This window comes from Glycine max, chromosome 9 (genome assembly GCF_000004515.6).
Source record: "Glycine max cultivar Williams 82 chromosome 9, Glycine_max_v4.0, whole genome shotgun sequence".
Classification (NCBI taxonomy): Eukaryota; Viridiplantae; Streptophyta; class Magnoliopsida; order Fabales; family Fabaceae; genus Glycine; species Glycine max.
In genome coordinates, this window is record NC_038245.2 from 44,631,913 (window position 1) to 44,656,074 (window position 24,162).

General features: G+C 31.2%; 4 protein-coding genes across 8 annotated transcripts; 2 read left to right on the forward strand and 2 right to left on the reverse strand.

Annotated features, from left to right (window-relative positions):
• Nucleotides 1-88: 88 nt before the first annotated feature.
• LOC100816567 (probable polyamine transporter At1g31830) lies at nt 89-4,005 on the reverse strand. 2 transcript variants are annotated; one of them, XM_006587576.4, is made up of 2 exons: nt 3,822-4,005; nt 89-1,828 (listed from the first exon to the last, which is right to left on the reverse strand). In XM_006587576.4, exons 1-2 carry the CDS (start codon nt 3,912-3,914, stop codon nt 371-373), a joined length of 1,551 nt encoding a protein of 516 aa, XP_006587639.1. In that variant the 5' UTR covers nt 3,915-4,005; the 3' UTR covers nt 89-370. The 2 variants fall into 2 exon arrangements, with proteins under 2 accessions (XP_006587639.1, XP_003534323.1); XM_003534275.5 differs by lacking the exon at nt 3,822-4,005 and adding an exon at nt 2,519-2,776.
• Nucleotides 4,006-9,282: 5,277 nt separating this feature from the next.
• On the forward strand, nt 9,283-11,747 carry LOC100305489 (60S ribosomal protein L13-1). 3 transcript variants are annotated; one of them, XM_041005103.1, is made up of 6 exons: nt 9,312-9,403; nt 9,553-9,618; nt 10,318-10,439; nt 10,583-10,716; nt 11,094-11,252; nt 11,364-11,747. In XM_041005103.1, exons 3-6 carry the CDS (start codon nt 10,331-10,333, stop codon nt 11,583-11,585), a joined length of 624 nt encoding a protein of 207 aa, XP_040861037.1. In that variant the 5' UTR covers nt 9,312-9,403; nt 9,553-9,618; nt 10,318-10,330; the 3' UTR covers nt 11,586-11,747. The 3 variants fall into 3 exon arrangements, with proteins under 3 accessions (XP_003534321.1, XP_006587640.1, XP_040861037.1); XM_003534273.5 differs by lacking the exon at nt 9,553-9,618 and having other exon boundaries at nt 9,283-9,403; XM_006587577.4 differs by lacking the exon at nt 9,553-9,618 and having other exon boundaries at nt 9,309-9,403; nt 10,323-10,439.
• Nucleotides 11,748-15,815: 4,068 nt separating this feature from the next.
• On the forward strand, nt 15,816-17,705 carry LOC100499892 (uncharacterized). 2 transcript variants are annotated; one of them, NM_001250600.2, is made up of 4 exons: nt 15,816-15,887; nt 16,898-17,015; nt 17,171-17,233; nt 17,319-17,705. In NM_001250600.2, exons 1-4 carry the CDS (start codon nt 15,876-15,878, stop codon nt 17,396-17,398), a joined length of 273 nt encoding a protein of 90 aa, NP_001237529.1. In that variant the 5' UTR covers nt 15,816-15,875; the 3' UTR covers nt 17,399-17,705. The 2 variants fall into 2 exon arrangements, with proteins under 2 accessions (NP_001237529.1, XP_006586630.2); XM_006586567.3 differs by lacking the exon at nt 15,816-15,887 and having other exon boundaries at nt 16,865-17,015.
• Nucleotides 17,706-19,486: 1,781 nt separating this feature from the next.
• On the reverse strand, nt 19,487-20,953 carry LOC102660266 (RING-H2 finger protein ATL72). The gene is made up of 2 exons (XM_006587578.4): nt 20,518-20,953; nt 19,487-20,220 (listed from the first exon to the last, which is right to left on the reverse strand). The coding sequence occupies exons 1-2, from the start codon at nt 20,786-20,788 to the stop codon at nt 19,940-19,942; spliced, it is 552 nt and encodes a 183-aa protein (XP_006587641.1). The 5' UTR covers nt 20,789-20,953; the 3' UTR covers nt 19,487-19,939.
• Between the last annotated feature and the right edge of the window lie 3,209 nt (nt 20,954-24,162).

Genomic DNA, 24,162 nt, shown 5'->3' on the forward strand with positions numbered 1-24,162 from the left:
ATTATGCAAGCCACCAAATGACCAAAGTTACTTGGACTGATGACTTAGCTTCTCAACCAAACACTTATGAAATGCTAACAATTTAAAATTGAAGGAAAATAATCAAATTTTTTTCTTGACAAATGATAACATAATCCACTTAACAAATAATTGTATTTCCCAAGACATTCTAAACACTATCTTCCACGTTTCTAATTGGCATCCCATCTATTGATCAAACTAAAAACATAGACAAACAGTTGAATTACCAAAGGTGTAGGATAAAAAGCTGCCCTTCTATGGTTGTTGGGTTCAGAGAAGTATAAACTTAACAAGCATGCTTGAAGACCTAGAAGAACAAATCATCTCCATATTATTGAAACAGGACAGATTAATGCACCAAAGTGCGAGTGTCCTCCTGATTGCCAAAATCAGGGAGCTCAGAACTATGGGAAAACTTCATCCACCTCTTCTTCTCAACAAATTTGAGACAAGGCTGCATCAGAAGGCCAATTGCCATAGCAATAAGGCTTACAACCATTACTTTAAGGGTGGAGAAAAACAACACCACACCAATCAATATTGTCGGAGGGATACACATGATAATTGCTCCAGCAGTTCCCCCCGGTATCTTGTAAGGTCGGGATGCGTTGGGGTGTTTGATCCGCAACAGAATGAACGCAATGAACTCCAAAATCATTCCAAAGCAGTACAAGAAATTTTCTGCAGCTACAATTTCTTGAAAGCTCAGCCATGACAATAAAATCACGCCGGAGGCTGAGAAGAGTATTCCTATGAGAGGTGTTCCGTAGCGAGACCTCTTGCTGAAGAACTCAGGCAACATTCCCCTCTCAGCCATCCCTAGAAGCTGGAAAGCGTCACTGCTCATTTCAGCAACAAACATTCCCATGTTTGACATTGCAGCAGCAGCCTGCAGCCACCATCTCAACCATGCTCCTCCTATAATCAAAGCAATATCCGAGAAGTATCCATCCGTCCACAACTCACGGTTGACAGGAACAGCACCAGTACCAATTAGAAGAGGAAAGAAGTACCCTAGAACTACTAGGATCACAGCATAAAACAAAGCCTTCGGAAGAGTTTTCTTCGGATTTTCCACTTCTCCAGCAAGAGTACTTATGGAATCCCAATAGTTGAGATTCCAAAATAGAGTATTCAGATACAAATTCCAGTTAATATCATTCGGGTTTGTCACTGTCCATCTTGAAGGCTTTAGGTCTGGAATCGCCAAAAATCCCATAACCACAAAAGGAAGGAGTGAGAAAACCCCCAAACAAACAGCAACCCATCCCACAATGGTCATACCCCTATAGTTCAAGTAAGTGAGAACTATAGTCAGACCCCATGTTGCAACAACTCTAGGAAACCCACCACCTAAAGCCGGGATTCCTGACTTCAGATAGTCAAGAAATAAAACGGGGTATAATGCGTTGTCTATCACCCCACTAAGCCATTTCATCCAACCTTGCTGAAACCCCCAAAAGGGACCCAAAGCAGATGAAACCCAAACCACATAACCACTGTTTTCAGGGAACATGGTACCCATCTCAGCAGTGATCAAAGCTTCAGGAACACTCCATATCAAAGGGAAAAGCAAGAATCCAAGGAGGGCTAAAAAAGGACCCGCTGCGTGCACAGTATCCTCCACCCCAAAAGGCCCCCCTGAAACCTCATAGAAGATGAGAAACACAAGAGGAAGAACTGAAACTTTCCTTGAGTGATTTGTCCTGGAGGAAGGAAATTCGCCGATAGTCACATACTCACCACTCCCGGTGAACTCCCCCATCTCAATGGAAGCTTGTTTATTAGCAGCAGCAATTCTCAATTTCTGCACCCAACAAACACGGTTTCAATTCTTTACCCCCAAGAATCACAAAATTAAATGTTGAGCAGTGTTAGCAACGCACTCTGTCATAAAATCCTTCTAACACACTCGTTACTATTGGTCAAAATTTATTGAAAATTATAAAAATTGTTAGTGAGACTAATTAAATAAGAAGTGAGGCACACAAATTTATGTGATTTTGAATAAATTTCAAACAATAATAGTGTGTTAAAAAAAAAAAAGAGTGTCATTGAGGGTTTTGTTAGCATTTTTCTCAGAAATTTATACATGGATCACAAATATAGTTTCGAGATAACACCATCAAATCAAGAACTTTAAAGTCTCAAGCTATCAAAATAAAAGTCAGAAAAAACGCCGAATTCGTCAATTTTAGCAGGAAAAAAAAAATCCCTCATCCATTAACAGAATCAACAATCAATTTACACCACACAGTAAAATGAGAAGAGAAAATAATCGATTGAAGAGATGGATCTTTCTAGGTTTACATGAATTTCAAACATTTAAAGTTCAAAAAACATTCACGCGTCATAAGAGGGGTGGAACAGATCTTAGAACACAGATCTCAAATGACAAAAGAGAATTAGCAAGAACAAGCGATACCCTATTCGTGAAAAGGCTTAAATATATGAGACCCGATTAAAAATGAATTTGAGAAATGGTTAATGAACGAACCATGAAAGATTTGCTATCCCGTCAGGGTGGAGAAGATAACATCTTCCATCGTGGAATCCAGCGTCGAAGGAAAGCTGCCATGCGTGATGCGTATACACTCACAACCCGAAGAAGAAGGAGGAAGAAAAGAAGCTATGAAAGGTTTTTTTGAGGATGAACTACTACGGAAGTTAAGGTAAAGGAATTTTATGGAATGGAAAACTGAGTCATGCCGTCATCGGATTCAACTCAAGGTTTTGAAAGGGAAAAAAAAAGTACTACTAGTTTATTCAATTTTTTACAATTTTGTTGTTTAATCATTCAAATAGTTTTTATTATAGATAATATTTCAGATAAATTGTAGTTTGATTTTATTTTTATCTGTGTGAATTGAAGATTGAAGATTGTATTAGAAATTATAATAATTCACGTATTTTTGTTTAAATTTTGTTTATTTTGAATTAGACTGAGTAGATTTTTTTTAAAACCTAATATATGGAGTAAATAATAAAATATTTATTTTATATAATATAATTGAATCTTTAGTTTGAATGAGAATGTTTTTAAGACTATTATTGTTAAAAGTTATTACTATTATTCAGTGAGAACAGTTTCATAAATTATTTGCTTTTCATTAGTCCTATATAAGCATATACAAGTTTACAGCGGATCATCACGTGATTCTGCGAAATAATATAATTTGAATAATTTGGATTCTTGCAAATTTGGAAAGTTGAAGTAAATAATCAAACTTATTTTCAGTATGAATCAATTGATTTCAAAAAGGAAAAGAAAAAGTTTCAAATCTTTCTGGTCAATGTTGTACAGTTTAAATATTAAATATGGCTACGCATGAATCACATGAATTAATATTAATATGATAATAACAGTCCAGGACACATTAATCACCAAAATATACTATTTATTGATAAATTAAATTAAAAAACCATAATATATCCATGGATGCTAGATTGAAAGGCTCAGAATCAATATATTTAATATTTTCATCTTGAAAGGCTCAGAATAACAACTTTATCAATATACATTATTAAATATTTAAATTAAAGAAGTCATAATCATCATAGTATATAATATAAGAATATAAAATATATTTAATTTATGATCAACGTTCTATAAATAAAATCTCAGTAAATATAATTGGAAATAAGACAAATTACGGGGCTGTAAGTCCCATTGTTTAGAAGGAAAAAGAGTTTAAGATACTCAATTATAAAAATACAGAACCAAATTAAGTTTTTAAAAGAATCGTTGCATTTCAAGTATAAAAAAACACAACAAAATTATTAGAGAGAGAGAAGGAAACCTCTTGATTATGATTCTTGTTAGTATCAGAAACTTGTGGCGCCTGAGAGGCAAGCTGAGGCTCCTGTGGGGAAGACGAGTCCGCTGCAATCATGACGTTACCTACTTGTTCTACTAATTCTCCCTCGTTTCTCACGTGCTTCTAAAAGAATAGGAGGCAAAACAAAAGAAGAAGAATTCTATAGATGATGAGAGACAGAAATCGCTAGAGGTTGGACTTAAAACAAGATGAATTGCTCCAAGCTATGAAGCACCCACATCGACATGGACACCTGACATGACACGAACATGTGGACATCTATAATGTCCAAAATATAGAATGTAATACGGGTGTTATGTCAGTGTCGGATACTGACACGACGGGTGTTATGTCAGTGTCGGATACTGACACGGACGCGTGTCGGACACCAGACACAATAAGGAACTGAGGTGTCCGTCCTTCATAGTGGACAAGTCTCATGTTCAAGTTCTTTTTGTTTTTTTTAATATGTATTAACCGACAAAGACATATATTAAAAAATTTATAATAACTTATATATTTTTTTGAATTTGACGTTTTTGCCCTCATGCATCCAAATTTGCAGCTTCAGCATGACCTGGCCATAGCTGGCCAACCCTGGGCGTGTACCTGTAAAAGGATTGAAAAGGTAAACTATTTATCCATAACAATATCTCCAATTAATACTCTTCTAAGCATATTTCTTTAAGTTAGTCTAATATAAAATAATCTCCATTTTTTTGGTCGACAAAAAAGAATATATTATTATCAGTATAAAGGATACTCGGATACATACAAGAATAACGAATAAGAACATCACCCAGATTCCCATGGTTGCAAAAATATTTAAATGCACAACATGTAAATAATTGGTAACCACATATACAAAATAATCTCCATTTAGTGCTCTTCTTTATCATTTTAATTTTAAATAAATCCAATCAGTTTTTACTTTAATGACAATTCTATCAACAATTTTTTTAACTTACAAATATTCATTTTCTTTTCAATATTTCATATTCTTTTTTCTACATCTACATACACAAAATGCTAAGCAACCTATAAAAATAATTGCTTGTATATAATTTTTGGGTGTATAATGACCACACAAAAAAAAATTAAAACCTCTTATTAAATGTAATCAATTCCATTTTCATTTGTTTTATTCATATTAACAAATCATAACAGATATTTATTGACTATTTTATGTAGATACTAGATAAAATTAAGGAGAATTTTAAATAAAATAAAATTGATGCAGAAAAATCAAATTTAATTAATTTTGACAAATAAAAGGACTAAATTAAATTGGAAAAAATGAAAGATTAAAATTGTACCTAGAGACATAAATAGACTATAAGGATAAAAACTAAAATAAAACGGCTTTTAATGTTAAGTTTTTGACTGAACTTTATAATTTAATTGGGATATTTTGGATAAGAATAATTTTAATTGGATTTTGACATGATTTAACTTAGAACATTTTTTTATAAAAAATAAATATTTAAAAATGTAAATTTCAATTTTAATTTTTCACGTGCGGTGTACTCTCTTTTGTGAGTTCATTCTTATTAATCATTGCATTATTTTTCATATGGCACATCCCAATAGAAAATCACGTTTATCTTGTACCACATAATCATTCATTCATGTTAGATAATATCTAACGTATGATATTTTTTTTTGAAAGAATCTAGCATATGATAATCAATATTTTTTTTCATATACAACTCAACTCATAATTCAAAAAGAAAACTTTAAAATTTTAAAGAAAATCAAAATAATCAAAATTTAACTTAGATCATACTTCTTTTAAATGCAAATATGTGTCAATACCATTTTTCTTACGTCAATATATGTCAATACCTATTAAGTAAAATAATAAAATGCATAATTAAAAAATAGATAAATTTTAAAAATGTTAAAATTTCCTCAGAGGCAAAAGAAGGGGAAAAAAAACCTTAGATACAATGAGAAGGATGGATTGATAGCACGATTTTTGAAGAAAGAAGAACAACTTTAAAATTAGTACAAAAGCATGGATTTATCCATAAAATTATTTTGTCTTCAACATTTCACCTTTATCAAACACTGGAAAGCAAAGCCAAAAAAAGTTATAATGGGACATGAAAGGTGTGCTCAAAGGAGAAAAAACGAAGAGAGAAACAAAAATATCTATATAAAAGAATGAATAATAATGGGATAAAAAAATAGAAAAGAAAAAAAAATAAACATCAACTTACCCATTAGTAAACAGAAGAACGATGCGTGCAACAATGCAATCAATCACATATTTCGTAATTACCTTAATTAAATTAAATTAATATAATTATTTTAATCTATTTACTTTAAAACAATCTTGAGACAATCAATCACATATTTCGTAACATGAATTTGGCCCATCAAATAATATATTAGACTTTACTATAGGTTTTTTATCATATAATTTTTATAACATCTTGTTTGAGAATGTAAAAAAAGAATATCATACATTTTTCACAATATCATTTTATATAAGAATACTAAAATGAAAAATACTGATAATATATCATCTTTTCAAATATTAATGAATTAATTTGTAATTTTTTATGATGATATTAATATAAAGTAATTTTTACTAAAAACAATAATAAATATTTAATATAAAGTATTTATCTCCTAACATGATTTTTTCAAACTACTTAATTAAAGAATATAATTCGTTGTCACTTGTGGCAACGGTGATTAATTGATTTGTTGTATAATAATAACTTATTATATTTTTTAAGTTTTTTTTTTTTTGCAACTTATCATAATATAATATTATTATGATAGGTTAAGAATAACACACAAATAATATATATATATATATATATATATATTATAATGTATTATTAAATGTTGATATTGATAAATTGATAGACATGAATTGGAAATATTTTCCTTTTTTTATGGTAAGTTAAACTTTTAAAGAAAGTAAAACCTATTTAATCCGTGTTTAACAAGTACCCTGATAGATACAGTTATTTTATATAATACTATTGTTACCTTACCTATGTAATACTAGTTTGTTACCTGTACGATCCACGAGTTCATTTAAAAGGGGTTAAAGATAATAAATCTTTTTATATAATAAAAATTTAAACTTTAAATTAAATTAAAGAGTTGTATTATCAAATACGACTTTTATTAATCATTGTAAAAACAATAAAAAAAAATATTTTTAGAGGAAGAAAATAAATATGATAACGATATATATAAATCTATTTTTTTTTAATTATTTTCTTCCTCTAATATTCAAGAATTTTATTAACTTTGTGCATCCTTCTTAATTTTATCTTTATATATATATATATATATATATATATATATATATATATATATATATATATATATATATATATATATTCGTTTTTTATTATTGGCAACTACTTGGGTCACTCAATATTTTTGTGAGGACACCTAATAGTTGTTTGAAAATGAGGTAGAGGTATTTTTTTTTTAAGAATAGGTGATTTGGTTTTTCATTTTTGTAGCGTGCTTTTTTTTTTAATCTCATCCCTTTAGTGTAAGTTGTTTTCGTTAGTTTTTGTTAGTCTATTTTTTTTGAATATTTGTTTTTTTTGTCTCTACTGGTGTACGTGTGTTTTCCAGACCACGGTAAAGTTGAATGATTATTCATCGCAGGAGAAAAAGAGGTATGTAAAACAAATTTAGAAATATACGAATTGACAATCCGTATGACTCATATTCGTATGCTTATATAATTTTTAAAAAAATTAAAATTCACATGGCAATGATTAATAATTAAATTTTAAATCTCAAATTTTAGTTTTAATATTTTTATAACTACCAAATTTAATATATTTTTAATTTTGATTTCAATTAATATCTTGAACTAACAATCTTATCATATTTTAAATTTTAGTTTCAATATTTTTTATAACTATCAAATTAAATATATTTTTAAATTTGATTTCTATCATTATCTTAATCTAACAATCTTATCATATATTAAATTTTCTTTTTCATATTTTTATAACTATCAAATTTAATATATTTTAAAATTTGATTTCAATCATTATCTTAAACTAATAATCTTATTATATTTTAAATTTTGGTTTTAATATTTTTTTATAACTATCAAATTTAATATATTTTTAAATTTGATTTCAATTATTATCTTAAACTAACAATCTTATCATATTTTAAATTTTAAATTTTGGTTTCAATATTTTTTATAACTACCAAATTTAATATATTTTAAACTTAATTTCAATCATTATCTTAAACTAACAATTTTATCATATTTTAAATTTTAAATTTTGATTTCCATATTTTTTATAACTATCAAATTTAATATATTTTTAAATTTTATTTCAATCATTATCTTAAACTAACAATCTTATCATATTTTAAATTTTAAATTTTGGTTTTATAATTTTTTATAACTAACAGATTTATTGTACAATTAAAATTATGTTTCAATATTTTTATAACAAATTTTAATTATTTAAAATTTTCGTATAAATATTTGTTGTAACTAACAAATTTAAATTATTTTTAATTATGATTTCAATCTTTTTTGTAAGTAACAAATTCAATATTTTTTAAACATTTATTTCGATTCTTTTTAAAAGTTAAACATATATAATATAAAAATATTAAAAATTAATTGCTTCACCAATCTAATCTTAGTAATAACTAATATATATTTTTTTAAATAAAATCAATACTTAACATATAAATAAAAAAAAATTATAAAATTTCACTAACATTACAAAATAACATTACTCTACGAAACAATTTAAATAATAATTGCCAAATATATATTTATAATGTAAACAAATTTTTTTAAAAAAATAGAAGAAAAAAATTTATTCAACAAAAAAAAAATAAAGAAAACTCATACATTGTCAATATCCGTATGATCCATACGGATTGATGATCCGTATAAGATTTTTTTTATAGAAAAATATCATTTTTATTTGTAACATTGCTTCAAACAACAACATCAAACCAATATAAAAAACATATAGCACCCACAAAGATAGAAGAAGAAGCACCAGCGGAGTGAAACGACACAGGAAAGAGGAAGAAGAAGAACCGTAATGGCGCAGGAAGTGGAGGAAGAAGAAGAACCACAACGAGAAAGAACCACGAACTACCAAGAGAATGAAGGAGATCACGAGGAGAATGAAGGAGACCACAACGTGTGTGAAGGAGAACAAAGGAGCAGAATAAGAATGAAGGAGACCACCATGAGGAGGAAGAAGCGCAACACGAAGGAAGAAGAAGCACTATGGCGGAATCGTACCGATGCCCATGTAACCATATTTATATTAATAGGGTGAAGGGCATTTTAGCCCTTTCACCTAGGGTGGGTGTCCCAGCAAAATTGCTGGTGACCAAAGTAACACCCTTTATTATTACATCCATGTAAGCCCATTTACGAGGCCCAAACAGAAGTGAAACCTAAAGGCAATCCGGACCGTTCAATTTAGGTGTGGTATGAGTCCAAGCTTACTTTAAAAACCCGCACAAACCCTAACTCTTGGCTCCGCCATTTTTCGTAGCTGCTGTTCTTGCGCGTGAACAAGCCTCAGGTAACTCTCACCTCTCTTCTTCCTCTTTGATGCTTCATTGCAAGGCTTGGTGCATTTCTCATTATAGATCTTCATTTCGCTGTTACATTTCCGAGACACTGCTCGTTTTATTCTTGTTTTGAATTTCGCGTCTTATTCTGCTTCTGAAGGTGGATTGTTCTTCTGGTTTTGTTCATTGTTTTTCTGGATTCGTAGTGCTTGGGATTTAATTAGAGGTAGAGCTATCGTATTTTCCGATGTTCTCTTTCCCTTGCTTATGGTTTTCGTCCATTTGGATGGTTTGAGCTGTTATTGTTTTGGAAGATGTAGGACTCTGAAAACTGCTTTGATTTTCCGTACAGTGTGATAATAATTATACTAAGATATATTACCGTTGGTGTGAGATTAGCCTCTCGAGTTGTGTGGCTAATCTTGCTCTCTGGAAAGATGTTAGCTGAGAACTGTATATGTATTTAGTTTGTTTTATCGGAAAATCTTAGTTTACTTTAGCAGGGGACTCAAACCAACGACCTATCCCTCCCTGCTCCTAATTTAACCACCAAGCCAACCTTATATCTCCCGTACATGTATTTAGTTAACTAGACCATACGCTGTTTTATGGAAATGTTGCAAAATAACAGTTTTGATTGTATATGTCCAATGATCCTGTATAAAGACATGCATTTTTTGTTTTAATGTTTGATAAATGTTGTAAATTCTTTTTGGTTTACACTTCCAACTAGTTTTTTAAGGACATTATTGCATTGTATTTCTTCGTTAGTATTGAATGTGGTTATGTTTAGCCAATTCAGTGACTAATGTGGTTATTGTATTTGTTGATTGTTAGTTATCTGCTATTTTACACTATCTTGTGCTTATCCTATTACCTTATTACATAATCTAACCTGTTGTCGTGGTTGACTTTAATGTGTAAGGTAAGCCAAAACCATGGTTAAGCATAACAATGTTATCCCAAACGGACACTTCCGTAAGCACTGGCAGAACTATGTGAAGACTTGGTTCAATCAGCCAGCACGGAAGACAAGGAGACGATTGGGTAATTTAACATATTTTCTTGTTATTTTGAAACTTTTTAGTAATTACCGTGTTAGTCTTTTGTGTTAAAAAGATCAACAGATTGAATTAGTATTGATGGTTGCTTTTAATTCTTTGAAATGTTGCTGTTGCTGTATTCTTCAGCTCGTCAGAAGAAAGCTGTGAAGATATTCCCCAGACCTACGGCTGGACCTCTCAGGCCCATTGTACATGGTCAAACTTTGAAATACAACATGAAAGTGAGAGGTGGAAGGGGATTTTCTCTTGAAGAACTCAAGGTAAAACTTGTATATCCTATTTTAATGTAATTATTATCCAGCTTGAAATTTATAACTCCATGCTACATGAAGTTTGAGGTACTAAACCCAAACCTCCCTGTAGCATTTTTAGTTTCTCACCATGGAAGAGCATGTAATGTATTGAACAGTTAACACATTAATGATGAGTTATTTCTTTGGAAAATTTAATTTCTGTGAATATCCTTATTACTTGTGAGTTTTTAGTACAATTCTGCCTGTTTTTTTAGCTTGAAGATGATATGACCGTAAAATTATTTTAAGCATTTATTTATTATAAAATGAAAATATGCAAAACAAGAGGAGTTCTGTTGTTAGATATGTTTTTGATATTATGTATTTTTTATATTATGCCATAGGCAGCAGGGATTCCCAAAAAGCTTGCACCAACCATAGGTATTGCTGTTGATCATCGTCGCAAGAACCGTTCTTTGGAAAGTCTGCAAGCTAATGTGCAGAGGCTGAAAACATACAAGGCCAAATTGGTTGTGTTCCCAAGACGGGCACACAAGGTTAAGGTAATTCAGATGTTCCATTATCTATTTTGATTGTGGTAGGCATTTTCATTTCTGATGAAGGTTGAAATGAAAGATGTTTGTGTGTCATGTGACACTGTTGTTTTATTGTAGGCTGGTGATTCTACTCCCGAGGAGCTTGCAAATGCAACACAAGTCCAGGGTGCTTTCTTGCCTATTGTGAGGGAGAAGCCAACTGTTGAACTTGTAAAGGTTACAGATGACATGAAGGCATTTAAAGCTTATTACAAGCTTCGTCTTGAACGCACAAACAAACGCCATCATGGTGCCAGACTGAAGAAGGCTGCTGAAGCAGAAAAGGAAGACAAAAAGTGATGACCTTTAGAAGTCTTACGTTTGTAGTCCATCCATATAATAGTTGTTGCAAGACAATTTTTGCTGAGATTAGCTTTATTGAGATCGTGTTCAGACTAAAACATGGATATCTTCACCTATTTTTATTTTGTGAACTTTTATTCAAGTTTGTTGGTTTAACTAGCATTTTGTTTTGAGTATTATTTGGCAGTATCATTCTGTTCAGGCTGTTTTCTAAATGCTGCTGGCATAGTTATTAGCTTATTATATGGGATAATAGTTTCTCTCTTCAATAACCACCACCACCGACCGTAATGCAGGGAAGGTGATAATTTTTGCTAGGTTTTTCTAGAGTTAGAGTTCCCCTGTGAATCCTGTACGTTTTCCGGCTTCGTGTAGTTGATTAATGCTGTTGTTTTTTTAAGCTTTAAATAGGCATTCTTATTTGCAAAAGTATAATTTTTCTGGGAGAAATTAGACACAGCCCTAGTATGAGGTGGTAGATGCATCCAATCAAAATGTGAAACTTCATAAATATATATAAATTGTGTTGGGATACATTGTTTTGAGTTGTGTAGAGATATACATTTTTTTTTTGTGAATTTCATAAATATTGTTGAAACTTAAATTTGAAAGACAAATGAAATATAGATTGAAAAGGAAAAGTAATTAAGACCGTCACCATCAAAGAGTTCTTTATGGGGTTTCTAAACTCGAGAACTAATTAATGTCTCTAAAATTTTTGTATTTTCAAAATATAAATCAACATGTCTGACTGACTGCTACTGTGCTCACGGATTAACACAACATATAGTAGGAGTGTCAATTTGAATTTGTAGCTCATTCAACAGGGATTGAATTCAAAGGATTTCAGCAGCAGTAATATCCAAGCTTTTGTATCCAGCTTCTGCACTTATCTTGCTACCAAAGTCTGCTTCTTTGACGAGCAAGAAATCATTTGATCTCTCATGGGTCTGGTTTATGTCCCCCATGATTATTTTGTTTTTCTGATACTTTTTTTTATTAATATATCCTTGGCATGTTGTTTTGTCAGATAATTCTGTGGTGTCAATTTAATTGAGATTGTTTGCACTACCTGTTTGCATCAACTAGTCTTTTTTTGATTGAAAAAAAGTAATAATATGATTGCAATATTGGACACAAGTTGTACAAGGAAAAGGTCCGGACTGGTTGCACGTGCTTGGAGCAACACAAAATGCATTTGACGGGAAATAGAAAAAACACGTTGAATTATGATCAATTCCTTTCTAGAGAAACTAGTTGTATGATTCTCATTTCTCATACGCCTTTCTCCTAATTGTTAATGCTGTGTGTCTAGAAAAAATTATTCAGACTAGTAGCTAGTTAGAGATTTAGCACAAAACAGTACAGAGTACAAACTTGAGCAGCAACAAGACACTTATAGGAAGCATTTTGGTGGTGACGAGAAACAACTCTTCTGCAAACAAACATAAGATACAACACCTTATCAAGAAAAAAAAAACAAGATCAATCAAATGGTTTCAATTACCCTTACACAATTGTGTTGCAAATCTAAATCCACCTCTTGGATGAAAAACAAATGAAATAAACTTTGTGCAGCTGGTGTGTAGCTCTGGCCATCAGAAAATTACAGCATAACTGTATAAGATTGTGACTGTCTAATAACAATCTACAACCAGTGACTGATCAACAAAACTGTATAATGTAGAATTAGATGATACTTAGTTCAATATTCAGATCCCATATAACCATAAGCATGAAAACAGTGAGGACAACTAAATGTTTGCTCATTTAGAGCTGAACCACCTTCAAATATGACACAACACACTTGATCAAGTCACCAAAATCACTTGATCAACCTCCAAACAATCAACTGAATTGATATAGCTTGCACTTGCATATTTCTCATTTTTTAAATCTCTTTCTGCAAATACAACAGAATCAATGATGAAGCTGACAAGCAAACTCTCAAAGAACCATAAAAGAAGTGGAGTTTGAACTGACTTGCTGCATAATTATGAGCTCGAAAGGTTACAAACGACAGGAGTTTTGAAATGACTTCAAATTAGTTTTAAAAAGGCAAACAAATAACGATACATTTAAAATGTGAGAATCGAGTAGAAAGTGGAATCTGATCTCTGCAATGTTTTGTTCACTAAATTTTTGGCCACACTTGCCGACTTGCTGGCTCAAATCACTAGTGAGTTAAAAAACAAATATAAATAAGATTTTTTTTACAGAATAACTAGGAAAGTTACGAAACTAAAATATTAGGCATTCTTTTTATAAATAAGTTACTCACTAAAAATACTAACTCATACTCCCATGCTCTTAAATAAGTCTCTACACATAAATATTAAAAATACATTTAACTAAATTTAAATTGATAATTCTATATTAAATTTTTATTGAAAACATATTTTTAAAGCAAAAATTATCAAGTATACATTAATTTATTTTATTTGTTTTAAATTGAAAATTAATTTCTATAAAAATCATAATCACCTAAGGCTAAGCTTAAACTTATTTAAACAAGGACAAAACAGACATACTCGCCCTTCCTCAGAAAATTCATTATGAACCAATTAAATAGTAAAATTCCATATTTGAAGGATTTTTTAATTTTGGATTTGTGGAACAGTTGTAAAAGACAAATTAGCACCCCATTAGGTTGTATTTTCAAAAGCCTCACGAAAACTTTTGCCATTAAAGCCAAATACTGGTGCAATTCCGCACAATCCTTCATTTTTTTTTTCTTTATTAGCAAACAAGAGAAATATATCAATTGGGATACAAGGGATACTCCAACCCAACACCAATAACAAGAAACGAAATACATAAACACCCATCCAAGAAACAAATGGAACAAAATAGCAAATAAATTATGTTCCCTGTGCCCAAAATATTATTTCTCAAGAGTCTCAAAAGAATAAAATTCAACTATGCCTATTAAAATCCCATCAGACCTCCACACAGCCCTTCGTTGATGCCCGGTACACCGGATTGGTGCATGAAGCAATTTTGGGGTACAAGAAGAAACTAGCTAACTGGAATCCCCGAAAAGAGAGAATTGGGTGCAGACTAATTAAAGGCAATAAGGAGTGTTGCTAGGTGCACGAAGTTGTGCACCCAGCATTTTTGTTAATTCCAAAATTATGTGTCGAAAGTATGCGAGTTTGTGGTTGATCCGTATGGTTTGTATGAATTAACTTCATCCGTATGACTCATACGGATCAAATTTATCTGTATGACTTATACGGATCAAGTTCATCTGTATGACTCATACGGATCAATTTAAGTAAAGAGCATTTTCGTCTATTCACTTAAAATATTAGGTGCACCAATAATGCTAGGTACACCTAACATCACCCGACAATAAGCCCAGTGAACCAAACAAAAAATTGGGCCAAGCCCCACTCAACAAACATCCAAACAAGGAGCACAAAGAGAATTGATATATGATTGCAAATAAGCAAAATAAAATAAAATAAATAAATAAATGAAAGATTTTTGTTTCCTGGGAATCTCTTCTCATTAACTGATAAATTTTACAAGTCTCAAATTTAAAACCTTATTTAATAAAATCAAACTCAACTACACTACATTATTAATTATCTTAAAATCACTCAAATAATTTAATTTTTATAATTATCCCAAATTAGGACCCTTCCAATCCCTTTTATTGCAAAACAAATGGTGATGATGATAATGAAGGAATGCTGAACCAACCCACTGTTGTGAATGGAATAGAAGACTGGCCAACCAACAACAATGCTCTGGTCTCAGTGACAGATAAATTCATTGGCCCCATCCCCATGAGAGGAACGCAAATAAAGATCAATAGAGGCCCTTAACCAGCTAGAAACAGATGCGAATCTGCCAAGCACATACCGTTATTAGGAACTTCCATGGTTGGGATGATACTTTGTGTTACTGTTACGTGTGTGAAAAGATCAATTAATTATACATCTTAATTTATGTTATCTTTTCTTTTTACCCAATGTTATTTTTTAGCGTGATAAGATAATTTGATAATATATATCTAAACGGAATTCAAGAAGAAATAAATAAATAAAAGAAAAACGGAATTGCATCCAGCAAGGAAAGGAAATTAAAAACAAATTTTAAACGGAGAGAGAGAGAGGAATATAGTTGCGTTACGTAGACGCGCGTGAGTTGTGAAATGTTCCCAGGCTCACACTCCATCCACTCTGCAACTATAAATACGCTTCGAACGTAACGCTGATCACAACATCATCATCAACAACAAGCAGATCAATCTCTCTCTCTCTCTCAACCATAATAGTCATGGGTTTGAAGGTCTGTCTGTGCTTTCATATGTTTCAACCTTTGTTTTTCATCAATCATTATGTGTCTCCTGACTGTATAGTAAAATTGTTGTATATCATGTATATCATACACAGCATTCAGTTTTGCTCTTTCCTTGTGCTCTTGTAACTTTTTTTTTGTGGGGGGTTTTCTCTGCTGGCAAATGTCTCTTCTTCCGCTACGGATTTTCAGGTCCGTGTCACTTTAATTTGTTATTGGGTGATGAATTTCCGGGGAAAAAAAGGATTTTTTGTTGGTTTTGATTGGTGGGTATTGTAGACTCGTCTTCAAGTGAAATAGATTTGATGGGGTCTGTTTTGTGGCCTCAGAGTATGCGGTATCCTTTTATTAGTTTGAACTTTGGATTGTGAGTGGCTTCTTTGATTGTTATGCCTATTAGATAATTGTAATTTCTCTGTGTTCATTTAGATTTTATTCACATTCAGCATAGTACCTTAAAATGTGTGATCTTTAGCTTCAGTTGCTTGATTGTTTGTAACAGGAATCCCTTGATCTACAGTTTGTAGTGTAGGCTTGAGGATACTGATTTGGGGGAATTAATTGTTCTTTTATGGATGTACGAATGAATGCAGAATCACATATTCTCAAATTAGTCATTTAATTTGTAAACGGAAAATATGTTCAGTACTGGTTATATTCGTAAAGCAATGCTTTGTAAAATGCTTTTAGCAACTATTTATTTGACCAAATGGTGGAAAGAACCCTGTTCATCTAATACTGTAATTGGCCTATTATTCTTTTGCCAGTGTCAAATTAAATTCATCGAATCTGCATCATAAATCTCTAGGCAAGGATGTTTAGTCTGTACTCGATAATGAACATGGATTATTGTTAATGTAGCTTAGTTTCTCAGAATCTTATTTGTGCTTATGTTCTGAATTTCGAACTAGCTTTATATTTTTATGCTTGATATTGTGCTTAAAAAAGAATCGACACTTGAAGCATCACACACTCATTTGGACATGGACATGGACATGCAGGAGGATTTTGAGCAGTATGCTGAGAAAGCAAAAACTTTGCCACCGACTCAATCAAACGAAGACTTGCTTATCCTTTATGGATTGTACAAACAGGCCACCGTTGGACCTGTCAACACCAGTGAGTGCTCTTGTTTAACGAATAACAATAAATCAATGTCTTCCACTTTTGAATTCTCTCTATCAATAGGTGGCGGGGGGTTTGTAATTCCACCCCTCTTTTCTATATTCATAAGGACTATATCCTTATTCATGAATTTTCTGAATGATTTACAGGCCGTCCTGGAATGTTCAACATGAGGGACAGAGCTAAATGGGATGCATGGAAGGCTGTTGAAGGTAGATAAAGGCTAGGTTGATCGATTAATGTTTTGTTCTATTACTTTTATGTTTTCTGAGAGACATCAAAACTCTTTTGTGGCAGGGAAATCCAAGGACGAAGCAATGGGTGATTACATCATTAAGGTGAAACAGCTGCTGGAAGCAGCTGGCTTGCCTGCTTGATAACATTGTCATGCCTTGCTTTCTGATTCTGTGCTAGAAGTTCACAACAGTTTGGAAATAAACAATTGCAGTGTTTGAAGCTTTTATTATCATAATCATATTTATTTCTAATGATTTAGACATGTTGCTTTTGAGTTTAGTTATCTGTATCACTGTTATTGGAAATGCCTGTAGACAGATGCTGAGGACCTGAAAATTTCTGTCTAGTATAATTAAAACTACTTCGACTTTTGACTTAAAGTTTGCTTGATCTCGCACTTTATGTCTCAAGTCTCAACTCTCAGTGATATGAATCTGAATTTGGTTAGATGCTTGAGTATGTTTTATACTTGTTCTGTCAAACTCCCTAATATTCCATGTGTATTTTTTACCACCGTTTATTGTTGTATCATCGCATGCAACGATTTCTTCCGAAATTTGGATTTTTAAAGGAGAAATACCTAAAAAGTTGACAAACTCACTTTAGAAGATAAAATAAGCAATCTCAACATCGGTGGAGAAATTAGCTATTAACATTGTGTATGTGTATAATAAACGGTGATTTATAAATAGTCGCAGACCATTTTATAAAATCTTGCATATAAATAGCTAAAGTTGAGATGCCAAACAATTTTTTGCACCATAGACAAAAAGCTAGCCATTTTCAACTTTGACGTTTCTGAATCTAATGACAATGTTTGTTATTTCTGGATGCATGAGATTTGATAACATTCTGAATTTTGACTTAGTCCCAAAATTTCAGTTTAGTCATAATCTTACCGTTCTCTTTAGAACAGACATGAATGCTATCTTAAACGCAATCAGTATCCATGTTACACTGGACCCAGACATGTCACTAGATTTCAAATAATACTCTAGACCTGACCCCACGTACATAATACAACTTTAGAAAGACTAAAAAAAAATACAACTTTAGAAAGATATTATGTATAACTAATTTTAAGCCGTTATTAGTGCTAGGTTTAGTTTGATGCACTGTGGTCCTGTAAAATTGCTTTTGTGAGCTTCTTTTCTTGATGCTTTACGAAACAACAATGATATCCATATACCATACCATATTTCAGCCGTTGTCAGTATCTCTGTTTCTTTTTCACCTCATTTTTTATTCTATTTTTGCTCTTTCTATTCTCGTGTTTTTGTCTCTTTTCCTTCCACCTCTTATGCCCCCAAAATGGAAAACTATTATTTATTTATTTTGTCAGAAATCGAGGTGGCCCTTGGTAGTTAAGAAGTTGTTTTGCTAGATTTAGGTCAGTATTGTTTAAATGTAACGGTAGTTGGAAAAGTTAGGCACTTACGAGTAACTGAGGATCTGGAATACACTTGAATTCCTCATAGATCTAGCTAACCCATAACCACAACCACATGACCAATTATATATACCGAACAAATCTTAAATAAACACACCAAAGTAGTTGGTACATAAAAATAAACTTAGCGATTTTATATTTTTCAAAATTCTTATTAATTTGGTTTATAATTTGTTCCAGAGAAAGACTAGGATATGTTGTTGTGTTTGAGATGGAGTGCTAACATATCTAAAATGGGTTGTTGGTGTATCCAAGGTAGACAACTAATTAGGATTGAGCTCCTGAATCCTGATGTATTGATTTTGGCATGCTTTAAGTGGATCGAGATTTAAAATCTTTTGAGTATGATCATGCTCCACCCAGTGTAGCTGAGATGTCGTAGAAAATGGATAGAAAATCGAGATTTAAAATCTTTTGAGTATGATCTGTAAAAAATATTTTGATGCTGAAGTTAAGAATAATATATATTTTTAGTCTTTATCAAATTTACAAAGTATTGATTTTATTTATGCAAAAAAAATTGTCATCATAAAATTATAATAAATCATTTTTTAACTTAGAATAAGGTTCGGTTGTATTTAAAAATGATTGTTTCCCTTAATTACCATTATTATTAATATAAATATAATATATTTTACAAAAATATACATATATAATAGATGTAAATATAACATTGATTAAAATTCATACATTTCTTAGTCCATTAAAATATGTATAAAAAAGGATTAAACTCTCAAAATAAAATAACTATTTATTCTTATTTATTACCATGCTTACATTATCTAAAAGGTGATTCCATATCTGACTTATTTATTACCATGCTTACATCATCTAAAAGGTGATTCCATATCTGACTTGAACGGCAGAATACTTCTTTTTGGCATTTGGAGAAGTAAGGAAGATATCAAGGGACCCGTGTAGGTACAATATTAATTAGCAAGACACTCTTTCAACATATTTTTACTCATTTATTTTCTACAAAAATTCAACATACACTTTAAAAATGACATACTTAGGAGTCAATTGAATTAATCATTTAACAAATTAACTAACAATAATAAAAAGTGTATCAAATTAGCAGAATTAATTAATTTCCCGGCCAGCACATATAGGTGCAAACTCTTTGGCATAGCAGTAACTAAGGAGCATGTAGGGTTTTTTTTCTTCTTTTTCTTTTTCTTGCAGTTGTGTCTCTGTCTCCTTAAAACCCATGATATATAGCAAGACCACTTCATCGTCGCATCACATGTGTGACAGCGAACTGATGCGTGGACATATCTAAGCTGTGTTGATGCTGATATGCATAATTGAAATCATGGTCGGAGTGAAGCACCTCTTGAGAAGGTGTGGCACTGCTACGGCAAATAGGGCAACTCGAATGCGAACTCAGCCACATATCAATGCATGCCACGTGGAAAGAATGCATGCACTCAGGCATCGTCCTCAACTCCTCACCATCTTCAAAGTCTCCCAAGCACACCGCACACGTGTCGCCATCGTCTCCACCATCACCTGAAATCACATCAGGATCGCTCCAAAGATAAAACTATATTCAAGTTCAAATCTTATTTATGCTCACCAACAAAAAAAACAATTTCTATTAAATTTTATAAAGTAAAGAGGCTTAACATCTAACTGCATGTTTAACCAGTTAGAAATGTTTCGGTGCGTATTGTAATACAAATTCAATAATAAAAAAAAAAAATTATTGACAAAAACTTGTAGTTTTGCAAATGGATTTCAAACATGATCTAACTAAGTTATAAAGAAAAACAAGTTTTCTCAAAGTTTGATTTGAAGTTCACTTACAGTTGGATCGGCCTTGAACCACACTATCAACTTTCTTCTTGCTATACCTGTGGGTTGGAATCATGTTCGCCACCGACGCCAAGGAAGTACCCTCCGTCGTTTGTGATGGCCGTTGTTGTTGTTGTTGGTTTTGGTTTGTGATGCGCTGGTTGCACCAGCAAATAGCTATGACATGGTACATTGAAACAACGAAAGCTGCGGAACCCATGGCAATGAGTAGGATGACGAGGTTGTTTGATAAGAGATCACCATGACCTTCATTGTCGCCCATGGATCAAGTGATTCCAGAAAGAAGAAATGGTTGCAATGATCTGAATTGAGCCTTAAGAAGGTGACAAATTTAGCCGGCCGAAAACGATGGAGTCATATCATATGTTAATTCATTTGACGGTGATTGCAATACTATTATTTAATGTCTTCTGATTGATGTTTTTGCCTCTGTTTTGATGATTTCGTCAAGGCTGATCATAAAGAATTGAATAAATACAATTGATGGATACGTAAGGCATACAAGTTAATGAAAACAAACAAAAACCGAGAAGCAATGAGGATAAGGGTTACATCTTTTTCTTCCACTGTATTTTTAACCATTAACATATTTCAACTTTCAGCTATGTTTTTCTTCTATTTAAGTAGTACCTGTGAAGTGTATAAATTAATTTAGTGCTTGGTTAAATCACCTGCAATAAAAAGTTTATTTTTTGTTGGTTTTATATTGAACGGAAATTTTACTAGTGAAATTTTTTTTTATAGTATATTGACTTCAATTAATGAGATCAGATAAAATTTTAAGTTCAATCCGACAAAACTTAAATACAATTATAGACGAGTATATGTGAAGTAGCTATCAATAGAAGTCATATCAATAATGTCTGTATGCTCGTAAATTTAATACATATTGAGAATAAATTTGTATGTTAACGATCCAAATTATTATGTAATTAATTCTAATTTTAATAATAAAGTATTATTTTATTTTTATTGTTATATTTCACTATTTGATTAAATGATCCATTTGATAATATTTTTGATTAAAATTAAAGACTTGTTATTATAATAGAGATTATGATAATGAGAAACAAGTTTGTTCTAATTTTAATCTAAATCGTTGTTGATCGTATGATTATTGTAAATAAGATATCAATAATCCGAATAGATTAATATATATCTGATAGTATTTATTGAATAAATATTAATAGATCTCATTTATTAATTTGCATATATAGATGAGTCAGATGTTGACGTGATCATTGAACTGATTCAATTGAAATTTTCTAATGATTAAAATTTAACATAAACGGTCAATAGAAAATTCCCAATAAGAGGTATAATAGCTTTCTTTCACCTGAGATTGTCATAGTAATTAACAGGTTATTTGTTATATTTTGATTTTGGACACCTAATGCTTTAGAGCACTTGTTGAATGGATATTGGATATGATTAAATACCTGTAGAATTAATGATTAATCAAGAAGGAATAATCAACTCTTGGTAATGAGCTTGGGCTCTATGAATAAAATTATATCCTCACCAAAAAAATTAAATGAAAGAAGAAATGAGTTTCTCAAGTCATTATGAGTTAACTCAAAAGGGTTTGAGAGTAATATCATACTGTAGAATTAACCCAGAGCTGTAAAAATGGAAAAAATTATTACACTACTCGTCTAATAGTTCTTAAAAGTAAAATGTTATTTCATGCTATATGGACGTTAAGGAGTGTTGTTGGACGTCTACCTTGATTAGTATATTAATTTCACTAATATATTACCGGCTTAGTATTAAACCTACGGGGTCACACACAAACGAGTGTTCTAATCTCTATTAAAGAAATTATTTTAATATTTGATGATTAATTAAATTAGAGAATTTAATATGATCAAATGATTAATTTATTTTAAAAAGGTGGAATATTATTATATTTTTACTAGCATTGAAAATATAAATAATAGGAAAGATTTGGTGAAAGAAGAGAAACAAACGTATATGATTTTGTATTTGAAATTTGGGTTGAAAAGACAGCTAGATACAAGTTTGACTTTATCAATTATTATTTCAATTTTAATGGCTAAATAGTTAGCAATAAAAGGTAATAAGAAATAATATAACTTAAAAAGGAATACTATCAAGAATGATTTTGATTTGATGCAAAAATTTGGTATCATCAGCATGCTATAAATAAAATCTTAGGTTACATGTTGAAACCATCCCAATATCACTTTTCTATTCTTATTTTTCCACTTATCAAGGCTTCACACTATTGAAGAATTTTTATGCTTTAAGAACTCATCACCAGATACATTTTTAATTTATCATTAGTTTATAATACAATTTAAATATAAAATAGATTCTTTTATTCCACAATGTGTTTTTTCAACATCTTTTTCTTACACACGGGCTACATGAATGACACAAAGATATTATTATAACTTCACAAATAAGCAAAGGTTTAAGCCGTTTTACCATGTAGATGCATAAAATCAGAAGTATGTAGTTTAAATAAAACGGGCTGCTTGGCAGTTGGCACAAATAAAATTCAATGATTCCCTTCCATGTATAAGAAGACAGTGTAATAATACTGCTTTGGTATGGGCAGACCATAGACGTCAGATTCTCCTTCGTCTTATTAACTATCAACATATGCCATGTGGCACACAAGAAAAGAAAATTAAAGAAAAACTCAACGATTTACCACAATGGAAGACTTAATAGGCTTTCCCCACAACGATTTTCCAACCATATTCTCTAGTACAAATTTCAACAAGTTTTCCATGAGACTAAATGCAGAATGATTAAGCAAAATCTCTTGTCATTTATTTAACTCGAATGAGAAATCCTTGATTATCATCATTTAAATAAATTGCATAAAAAAAAGATGATTGCTTTAGTAGCCTAAATTTTAAAAGGATTTCACTACCTTTTCATCCTGAACCCCCCAAATAAATCATATGTACATTATAATCATATCATAAATGGGTTAGAATTGAATTTTAATGGTATTTTAAATTTTGTGCAAAAAATTCAATTAAGATTTATTTCAATTCTTTTAAAGTTCAATATTAAACTTGAAAAATATGCAAGTATAAATGAAATAGTCAACAAAAATAACCTTGCGGGTCATTTAGTAATTAAAAAATAGCAAGATATTAAATAATAAGTCATTAGGAGTTCCATGTTATCCACAAAGTAAATTACATGTACGTGTATTTCTCATTTATTGTCTACTCAAGAAAAGCACCCGTACCTATTAAAATGCGTAGCCAGTGTTGAATTTGCCGAAATAAAAAACAATTGGACGATGTTCCAGATATTAATTAATTAATTCAATACATCTCTTGACGAGGAACTTCTAATCCTTGCCATTAAGACAATATTATAAGACATAAGAAGACAAACAGAAAAATGGAAGAAGCAGCAACAGTTCTCCACGAGACATAAGACAAATGTACATTATTAGTTGCATTCTCTCTCCGTCTCGTATCTGATTATAAGACTATTTCAATCTATTCGTATTTTTTAACAAAAATAATTATTACATTAAATTTATTAATTATTTATATCATAATTCTAAAATTATTTCTTTTTTCTCTTTTTAACCATTATTCTTGTTTGTTTTTGCTGTCACGAATGAGAGTGGTTCCATCAGCA